The 11,254-nt window shown below is 35.7% G+C and overlaps 1 protein-coding gene across 2 annotated transcripts; it reads right to left on the bottom strand.

The window, feature by feature from the left end:
- Positions 1–3,651: 3,651 nt before the first annotated feature.
- Positions 3,652–4,874, bottom strand: LOC114190852 (late embryogenesis abundant protein D-34-like). 2 transcript variants are annotated; one of them, XM_085675702.1, is made up of 3 exons: positions 4,172–4,873; positions 3,946–4,099; positions 3,652–3,861 (listed from the first exon to the last, which is right to left on the bottom strand). In XM_085675702.1, exons 1-3 carry the CDS (start codon positions 4,784–4,786, stop codon positions 3,848–3,850), a joined length of 783 nt encoding a protein of 260 aa, XP_085531828.1. In that variant the 5' UTR covers positions 4,787–4,873; the 3' UTR covers positions 3,652–3,847. The 2 variants fall into 2 exon arrangements, with proteins under 2 accessions (XP_085531828.1, XP_085531829.1); XM_085675703.1 differs by lacking the exon at positions 3,652–3,861 and having other exon boundaries at positions 3,941–4,099; positions 4,172–4,874.
- Between the last annotated feature and the right edge of the window lie 6,380 nt (positions 4,875–11,254).

Raw genomic sequence — 11,254 nt, 5'->3', positions numbered from 1 at the left:
TCTGTTTTTTTTGTGGTTGTAATAACCTACAACACTGATAAATTTTGTTGGTGGTATTCTATAATTGCAATATTTTGTAGTTATTCATGCAGAAACAATAATATGGTATACCAAGCAGATAGGACTAGCATGAACTAGTATTCGGCCCTAGCCGCTTACCTATAGTACTGCTCTGAATAAATCATTGTTAACTATAAGGAAAAAAGACACATACATAGTGGTTACATACGAATAAGGAGCGCCTACTCCAAACATAGGATATAACAGCTGAGCTCCCAGAATCAAGTCATGAACTTGATGTCTAGGCCTTAATCAGGTCCATGCGAGCCCAATAGAGGCCCAACCCATAAGCAAGGTAAAATTGTGATTAATGTTCTATAAATACAGGTGGACCCCAACAATTAAAGGTACACAATTCATTAATACTGCAAACTGATATTTGACTTTGAGAGTTTTTGCTGACTTGATCATTGAAGTCCTTTCTGCAAGTAACCTTCAAAGTGTTCTACCCAATCAGAAGTGTGAAGACAAGTCAAATAAGACTCAAGAGCATCTATCCAAGAGATTCCTAAGTTAGGGTAAAATAAGATTGAAGTCTCATAATATCATATTATTGTTTCTTGCATGAACACTAGTATAAAATTTAGGATAATACGAAGATAATTTGGAAATTGAATTGATCTCCCTTTTTATTATCTTCTTTCATTTATTTTTCTTGAGATATTTAATATATTACATTTAAGTTCTCTTTCATACCGAAAACAATTATTAAACAGAATTATACTTTAACAATTACAAATATAAAGAGTCACATAAATAAATATGAATAAATATTTTGAATAATCTTTCATTACATTGTTTAATTTTGGTTAAATAGTATAACATCGGAATATTGAATAAAAAAAGCGGTGAAGAGAAGGAATCTAAATTGTAATGTTGGTGTAAAAATGGTGATGGCAAGAGTGTGTGTGGGTGCTATAATAATTCCAATCATTCAGGTACGTTACACACTGTTGAGTGAAGTGGAAGTAGCAGAGGTGCAGAAGCAACTCAATCTAAACGTGCGTCCTGCTTAATAACGAGGAAAAGAAAAAGACAAGGACCAAATTCCCAACACCAACGGCTTCTTCCTTTCCAAATATTCAAACACACCGCTCTTCACCTTGCCAAATTTGCTTCTCACACACACCATACAAAAAATGCGCTCTTCCTTCTACCCTTAAATAACTAAAAATCAAATTATATTAATATAATTCAATAATTATTTATACTTTTATTTTATATAGTTAATTATTTAATGTCGTCCATCACAATAACAGTTGTACAAGAAACATGCCTTATTGCTTAACCTTTAAAAAGCATTTTCATTGATAAAATTAACGAGGCAGGTGTGACTGTGAAACATTACTCCTTTAAAATAAGTTATAGTAATCAAGTTGTGTTTTATTAAAGGTTTTTAAAATCTGATGGATTATTGTACCGATAAAGACATAGATGCAAGATTAGACTTACATTTAAAATTAAATCCAAGTTGAACCAGATTCAATACAATAGTTTTAATAATAAAATGATATACTAAGACAACAAAAATTTGTTAGTAGCTAAAAGTCATTTTTTTATCATCTCGAAATGAAAAATAGTGAAAGTGGCCAGAAAAATGCTTTTAAAAAGGAATTTAGAACTCAACAATCTCTAATGTTTCATTTCATTTAATTAACTTGAATTATCGCCCACCTTAACACATGCTCCGCCAAATATCAAAATTGAGTTATATTATGTATCCTCATGATTGTACAACAACAATAACTTATGTTTATTTATTTCTAGACATAAGCACGATGCATTCTTTTAATTTCTTTAAAATACATTCTTTATAACTTCAAATCTCCTATATAAACTCAAAACTGAGCATTAGAATCTAATCTCACATCGGTTAAAAAGAAAAAAATTGAGCATTCACAAATGAAGTGAGTGACAAGGGTCTTCATGAGTCTTACTCAATCCCAAATCCCAAACATATACATGAGAATGAGCTGTGTAACAGTATATGAAGTGCATGCCACCTTAATTGCATTTGTCCACATGCACACTTACCAACTCAGTGATGCACCAATAGTGTTCTACTGTGTCTGCATATAAATTTATATATATAATATCGGTACGAAACCGACACCCTTAACAGTCTAAGACTGGTGGAGAAGAATCATTAGTTGTGCAGAATCATATGATTTGCAGCATCAACAACTCAACTCTTGAAGCATGTACTTGCTCCGTGCTAGCTAGCTAGCATCGAACACTCGGATTTTGAAAAATAGTTTAGCAAGATACCCCAAGATTGCAATCAACATTTAAACATAACAAGATTCACAGAGTGTCCTTGCATGGATTCACAGGTTGACATTGTTTTGTTTCGTTTGTTTTTTCGTAAACTCAGTGTGTTGTTTTTTGATTAGATAAATTGATCTTAGTTTGAATGTTTATGTATGTCGATGATGGTGTCCCACTTAGAGCAGACTCAACGTGGGTATGTCAGTGTCGTTGGATAGAAATAGCATGCCATGATGTGTTGGATTCATCATCTGTCTCTGCCTGCCATGCATGCATTAAAGGCTTTACCAGAAAGATATGCTTTTTTTTCTAACTTCGGTATTTGACTGCACATGCTATTTTATTCATCAGCAACTCAATCCATACAAATTCGTAAATTCAAATGCTTATTCACTCCAAAAGCTATGTTTATTCTTTCTTTTTCCTTGTTACGTCCCCTCAACCTCAACGTGGACAAGGATTATGCTAAAAAACAATCATGGATTTCACGTGGAAGAAGAAAAAACGATTTTTTTAACGTTCTCACTATTAAATTCTTTAATATAAGTTGTCTTCAAATTAATTTATAGAAAATATAAAATAATCCACAAGTTAATCATCAAATAAATCATAGGGCGTGCTTCTGTCGGACATTAGATTGAATTATTGAACAATTATGGCCAAAACAATATCATCAAGTACTCGACTTTAGCCCTTGTCTCGAATATAAATATTTTTTAGACAGGTTTGCACCTAGTTAGCGTAAAATCCATTAAACTAGGTTTTCTTTTACCACATTCAACTTTCTTTTATTATATTGAATTACCAAATATTAAAAGTTGAGCAGAAGACAATAGTTGTGTACCCTTTGTTCAAACAAGTCTGGATTAGAGTTTAGCTCGTAAAAAAAGAAAGTGAGTCCGCTCGATGATATATGATGCCATTTTGAGTTTAAATTTTGAAAATTAAAGTTTGTGCCTTTTAGCTTGACTTTAAAGTATGGTAATATAAGAAAATCGAAAATTTTAAAATATTAAAAATATATTTGAGCATGTTACATTCTCAGTATTAGAAGAAGAATATATTGAAATGAAAAGATACATAAACATAAAGAAAATATCAAAAAATATTTTAGTAAATGTTATCTTTAAAATATATATGCTATAAAATGTATTTTAAGATAAGAAATAGGAAGATTAATCAAAATATTAATTAATTTATCTTAACTGTTAATTACTCGTGTCTTTTTTGTTAGAAAGTGCTTCTTCATTTTATTTCGGCAGCCCACTGACCATATAGGGCTTTGGTCTTTATCATAGAAACTTAGATATGGGCCTATTCAGCCCAAAATCACACTCCCTCTCCATGGACAATGAGGCAATGTTTTTGGTAGAAAAAAAGAAACAACTACCATTAAAGTAGGAGAGTCCGAGTACACAAAAGTACCAAAGAGAAAGTGAAACATAAAAAAGTGATCAAACTAAAAAGTGTTAAAACTCAGTAACTTGAAACTCCGGCATATATGTAAGATCTTCATGTATCATCCCTTATTTCCTGCACGTTTAACACTATCATGAAAATCTACCATAATATTCTGACACAAGGTAAAAAGAGATACTAGTATTTAAGAAACTTAACTGTTTTGATTAATGGTGGCTGCTGCAGCCATGGACGCAGCGACCCCACCAGGGGTAGTTTTCATGTCCAAGTTGTTCCTCAGCTCAGCTCCAATCACTCCCTCTGCATCTTCTCGCGTCACCGCTTTATCACCTTGCAGTTTCTCCCTCGCATCCTACATTCACAGTAACAGTTAATGTCTCATTTCTCTTGTTGAGAAAGAAAAGAGATAAGACAGGTTAATTACTGTTAAGACATCAGACAAGGTTGTCTTGTCGGACTGAGGCACAGTGCGTGTGTTACGTGTGGCTGCAGACTGGGCCCTGGCGCCCAACCCCCCACTCTTTGTCTCGTTCTTCCCGGTGGCTCTCATTTCGGCCACTTGTATTGCGGCGGCGTCGCTTTCATCCACTGGCTTGTCCCCCGCTCCGGCCACCGCAGCTGCTTCCAGCGCCTCTCCGATGGTTATGGCGTCTCGCTCAAGCGCGGTGCTCGGGGTTTCCATCGGAATCTCGGGCTCAACGAACTGCCCCACCACGTGTCCTCCCACCGACTCAGTGATGACGCGTTGGCCATCCACTTTGCCTTCCAAGACGCTAACGCCTTGCTCCCTTGCCACGCCGGAGAGTTCGCCACGACCGACGTTGCCGTCGCGGACGTTAACGGCGGCCGCGGATTGCATTACGGAGGCGGGGCCTCCCTTTTGAGTTTGGCCTAATATTTGGTGCTCTTTAGCTTGCATGAGAGCTGCGTCTTTTGGCGCGATGGTTTGGGATGCCAAATCGCCGGAGACGTCGAAAACGTCGCCGTATTTGATTGGATCTTTCTCCGCTTGAGGCCTCTTCGGCTGCTCCTGGCTCATGGTGATTCGACTTTACAACTTTATATTTTAATTGAAGAGAATGGATTGTACGTTTTCTCGTGTTGGATGGTTTGATTTTGGGTTGAGACTTGGAATATATATATGTCCCAATCGATGTTTCTTCGGATACTAGAAGAGAAGACACGAGAGAGAGGAATTTACACTTGTCAGATGGAAACAGATGATGATTCAGAGTTTTGAGAAACAGGTGGCGCTGAAGAGCACCCAGAGCATGACACATGGTAACGAATCCATGTTCTAGACCGACCAACCGATATACATTGCGCGGTTCATTCTTGTTTTTCTTTTCTTTTCTTTTCCTTTCGCAAATTTTGTCAAAGTGGTGCATTTTTATTTGATATTACTAAAATAATTAGAATCTTAATCTATAAATAAATCTTGCAACTTCAATATTATGAGATTGAAAGTGAAGTGATGGAAGGAAGATGCAACTGCTATATTGTAGTGGTCGAAATGAGGGAAATAGTAGGCGTTTTGATTATTAGATCCTATAGGAATCTAGTAAATGAGTTATATGACTTATATAGGGATAAATATAGCAAAAGAAGTAGGTACAGTATAAAATAACAACAATGGTGTGATGTCACTTTGAAGAGGATGAATTACGTTTAACAATAAATTCAAAATCTACACACAAATATATAAAAGTAAACAAATTAATTAATTAAATTAAAAGTATAAAGACAAGAAGAAGAAGCACAACATATTTATACGGATTCACTTATATATAAAATTACATCTAGTCTTTTAAGCAATCAACTTAAAAAATTTCACTAATTAACACCTTTGATTAATAAGAGTATCACTATTTTCAAGTTACACAAGTTTTAACTTCTCCAAGTACAAGAATATAAATCACTATAGGTTACACCGAGTAACAATCTCTCCATGTACCTTTCTCAATCTTTTCTGAGATCATGAATTCTCAATTACAATAAATAATTAGATAATACTCTCACAACAAGAGTGGTACAATACAACTCATAGGTTATAACTTCACTCAGTGAAGAATTTTACAATATTCAAGTTCTCAACCCAATATCTCTCTAAACACTATTGATATGACAATTTCTCAGCACCTCATTCTTTCTCTATTTTCTTGTTCGTATTCTTCTCGTATGACTCTATATCCATTATATAATTGTTGCTTTAGCTAGCATTGATAATTAGAATCACAACTCTTCATTTATAATCTTCTTGATATTGAATAACTTGATTCATTTCTTCAATTTGAATCTTCAACATCATTATTCAAGACTTCAATTATGAACCAACTGGTTCTTTTTAGGATATCTACTTTCTTTTTATTATTGAGCTCATGCTTGGTTTGAACTTTGCTCCTTTCAGCATTCACACACTACAAGAAAAAAAAATTTAGCCATTGACGAAATCGGTGGCTGAAAGGGTAAAATTGGTGGTTGACACCCTTATCCACTGAATTGACCACAAAAAATAAATAGTGACAAAAATCCTAGTCATAAAATAATTAGCCACTGAAATTATAGTCGTTAATTGGTCACTATAAATTTGGTCACCTTAAAGTATTAGAGACCAATTTAGCAACCAAACTTTCGGTCGCTAATAGGGACATATTTTAGTTTAATGAAATGGTTTTCGATCGCTAATTTTGTCACAAATAGATATGTTTTTTAATTTAATTAAAATAATATCAGTGGCTAAATCAATGACTTAATCATGGCTAAAGTGACTAAATCAATGGTTGAACCGGTGGATAAATCAACCTGTTCATATTCAACTTTCTACCAACTTATAAATGCTACATATTAATTATATTAAATAACAATAAACTATAATATATAATGTAATAAAAAGTAGTGTAATACGTTATCCAACATAAAAACAAAAAGAAAGTAGTTCTAAATACATATGCAAGTTTAAAGTTATCACATAATTAAACCTAACTAATGCTCGTGTGGACTCACTAACACCAAAAAGGCTTTTAAGGTTCGATATTTTAGGCCTTTGAATCACTAAATTGAAACAAAGAGATATATGTCAAGACTAAATTGAAACAAAAAGACATATGTAGGGATTAAATTGAAATCAAAAGAATAACACTTGGTAGTGATATTGACACATGATAGTACCTTGCCACGTGGCACTGATAGTGCCGCGTGTTACACTAGGAACTTGACATATGACAATTTTAAAAAAAATTAAAAATTAAAAAAAAAGTTAAAAAAATTTAAAAAAATCACAAATTGACATGTGGCACATTGTTAACAATGTTAATGATTTTTATTTTTTTTGGAAAAGGACCTAATTGAAACATTTTTTTTTCAGAAGTTGGAATGTAATTGACACGTTTTTAAAAGCGGATACCAAACTGACACATCCGAACAAGAGTGGAAACCATCTGACTAATTAAACCTAAATAAAATAAGGAGAATCATAACCAAAATCACATACAAATCAAGACATACCAAACATCAACGAATATAAACCACAACCAATATTTGGTACAAATCCAAACCTTGAACGAAGTTGGAGGGAACTAAGCACCTCAAGCATCCTTGCCGCTATTGTGAAGGAGTCACCGCTGTTGTGGAGGAGTCGTCGCTGACAATGGAGAACGGAGGACAACATGCCACTTAAAGGAATTCAAAAACACACCAATGCACATAAATAATCAGTGAAAACGAGAAATAATTGGTCCAAAGTAGCCAAGCAACATGCATTTGGGTTAAACATACCACAAACTTACCTTAGGTGAAAACGCGAAGCAAAGAATGTTGTCGCAACTGTAAGACCCATGAAAAATAATTATGTTTCTAAGGTGATAATTGGATGTGAGGAATATTAATTGAATTAATACATAAGGTCATAAACAAAAATGAAGAGTAACATAGTTGGCTAGAGCCTTGTCATAAGTTAGTGGTCAATGGTTTGATTCCTAATGTGTGCATTTGGGGCAATTATATTTTTAAGTACAATTATATAATTGTGTGGAGGTGCTTATGTGTGTTTTTGGGTGTAACTTATATGTCATGATGACTTATATTTTATTTGGCATGTTTATAATTTATTTGGTTTTTCTTGAATGCATTGAATGCGTGGATTTTATTATAATGATGTGCGTGTTGAATGAATGGAAATACATGATGCTTGATATGGTTTGGAGTGTTGCTTGAGTCTTGGGGGGTTGTGTGTTCGAACCTTGGCTAGAGTAATAGAAAAAATATGATCTTATATTGGGTTGTGGGTTTCTCCATGGAATTGCAAGGGAAAATACTTTATTCTATTTTTTGTTTTTTTTTTTTCATTTTTGTAATGGGTTATGGGGTAAAGTAATGCTTTCTATCTTTTTCAAATGGAGAATTGATATGGGTTAGTGGTTTTTTTAAAGAAGATAAATTTATGTTAGGTTGTGTGAATAAATTCATGGTGTGTGTTGGAATTAAAAAAAACGGTGTGCATTGGAATTAAAAAAATGGTGTGCATTGGAATTAAAAAAAAATGTTGTTATTGTCTTGCAAGCTTGTGATGTTATGGTGGAGACAATGGTTATGATTGAATTCTTATATTTGTTGGAATTGTGATTTTTTTTGTGTGGTATACACTACAAAAAAAACAGTAATTACCGACAGTCATATTCCGTCCGTAAAGCCAAAAATCCATCGGTAATTTAGTTTTATCGACGAAAATACGACGAACAAAATTCCGTCGGTAAAAGGCCAGTCTGTAATATTTACCGACGGATACTGACCGTCAGAAATTACCGACGAAATTATCCGTCGGTAATTACCGACGGCCAGTACCCGTCGATAATTTCCGACGGCAAGTATCCATCGGTAAATGTTACCGAAGGAAGATTCCGTCGGTAAATCCTTCGGAAATGATATCATAAAAAAGTTGTCTTGTGCACATTACCGACGGATATATCCGTCGGTAACTTGATTGTACATTACCGACGGATATATCCGTCGGTAAATCCTTCAATAAAATACGCCAAGACTGCAAAATCACTTGTAATATTTAATTTACCACACCAATTCAACACAAGCAGACCTGCCAATTCAACACTAGCAGACCTGCCAATTCAGTACAGACCTGCATATTTACAATCAACTCATATAGACTACATAAATTCATACAAGATATCTAATAAGGAACTTCCAAATTCAATATGAACAATCAAACATAAGTTGTGGTGCAAAGACAATGTCAAATGTACACTAAGTTTAAACATAAATGTCATAAGTCATAAACTCTAATAATCTACATAGTCATCATCACAATCAGCAGGGTCTGCAAGGTCTGGAATTGGGTTGGGCTGCACTTGGTTGGGCTGCTCAGTGCTTGGTTGGACTATTGTAGGCTGGGTAGGTGCAGGCTGTTGTTGAGACTGTGTTAGGTTGGATACAGCCTGTCGAAGGACTTGTTGGTCAGGAGGCAGAAGTGTTAGGAGTATGTTCTGTAACGACTGAAATTGACCTTTCAATTCTGCATAAGCTTGATCGTTTTCTTGCAATCGTTGATCAGTTGCTTTTAGTTTTTCATCAGTTTCTTGCAGTCGTTGTTTGAGGAAGGTAACTTTTTCAGCACTGGAGGTGGATGCAGTAGATTGGGGCTTTATGCCACTGCTTCCACCTGCAAGTTGTCCTGTCCCATATATTCTTCCTTTATTCTTACCCCTGACAACCTCAACCCAACACTTTGTCCTAATCGTATCATTTGCAGCAGGATCATCAATGATATCTTGTGATCCACCAGCACATGAGCCTTGACGAGCCGTCTGGATAAACTCTTCAACTCCTATCACAAAAGATTCCTTCAAGCCTCTCCTACCACTATAACAACGGTCATAAACCCAACGACGGTGGCGGGGAACTTCGCCCATGTTCTGTGACAAGGTAAAGATAGACAGTGTTACATTTGTGATAGTGAAAGAACATGGGAATTAAGTAATAAACCTATTATTACTTAAGTCCAACATGGAAGGCCATGTAAAACAGTGAGATGTTCCCAAAAGTATCATATTGTGGGAATATATATCTCACTTATTGGGTAAGATATTTGAAGAGTTATGAAACTCATCATTGTCGTAATCGAAAGAACCTAGTTAAACTATGATTACAACTGTTTGTATAGAATTGCACTTAAAATTTCATGTATTATTTAGTACGTTTTTGACTTCATGCCTTTCAAGTAAAGGAAAGGCGAGGGAATGATTGAAGTGTAATCAAGAGCAAACCAACATAATAAATCAGTAACAAAACCAGCATCAAGTGATGAAGGGAAATTTTTAGTAAAGCAGCACCAAATATACTACACTCATGAGGCCAAAGCCTACTTGCAAGATGTTGCAAAACAAAAACAATTTGAGGGGGCACTCTAAACCAAATTTCAAAATTCAAACGCACATTTAACCTTTCACATTCAACACACACTTTACACTCTGCTCCCCACCACATCTCTGCCTACCAGCTCAAACACATAATCAAATTAACATACAAACAAAAAATACACCACATCTCTGCCTACCAGCTCAAACACATAATCAAATTAACATACAAATAAAAAATAACATCAATCAATTATCGCTCCAAAGAGAAAGAGAAAAAGCTCATACCTGCAATGGCTCACACTCGCGCTTAAGCACCCAAAAAATTGATAGCTGCTGCCTCCCCCAATCCAAAGCTTCAACCACGGTGGTCCCCCAAAAAATCCTTACCAATTACAAAACGACAATGAGAATATGCAGAGAGATAAAGAAATCAAAGGAAGAGTGTCAATTACCACTACGCCGATGACTTCGAGGGAGAACGCTGACGGAGATCGTGAATTCAATTTCACCGCACCGACGAAGTCACGGACGGCTCAGGGCATGCTCACGGTGGCAGCGTCGCACCGATAAAGTCCAATCGGAAAAAGGGTTGCTCTGCACCACACCACCCCACTGCGCCGGTGACCTCGACGGAGAACGCAGACAGAACTCCCTGTCGTTAATTGCGTCGCACCCACGAACGTCACGGCAAAGTCAGGGCACACTCACTGTCGCAATGTCACGCCGGCACGAGGAAGAACCTAGAATCGGAAAAGCCTTGGACGGAACCGCTCGCACCACCACGCTTGTCTGCACCTTCCTCCCTCTGCACCTTCGTTTTCGTGTTTTCAGGGAAATTGAATTGGGGTAGAGTGAAATTCGATTTTAATTTCAGCGATGAAATTAACGACGAACATAATCCGTCGGTAAAGGATTAAGTTCCGTTGGTAAATAAAAAAATTTCAAAAACATGTTACCGACGGATCAATCCGTCGGTAATGTTCGCAAAGAATATACGTCGATAAATCCGTCAGAAAAAATAAATTACCGACGGATTTATATCCGTCGAAATTTATCCGTCGGTAATAAACAGTTTTCTTGTAGTGATAGAGGGAGGCCATTGAGAGGTAAGTTGGTTGGATTCCTTATAGTGTGTTTTT

This window comes from Vigna unguiculata, chromosome 7 (genome assembly GCF_037176805.1).
Source record: "Vigna unguiculata cultivar grain cowpea cultivar isolate G323 ecotype 2 chromosome 7, ASM3717680v1, whole genome shotgun sequence".
Lineage (NCBI taxonomy): Eukaryota > Viridiplantae > Streptophyta > Magnoliopsida > Fabales > Fabaceae > Vigna > Vigna unguiculata.
Note: the sequence above shows the minus strand (reverse complement) of the source record. Positions and strands in the feature narration are given on the sequence as shown.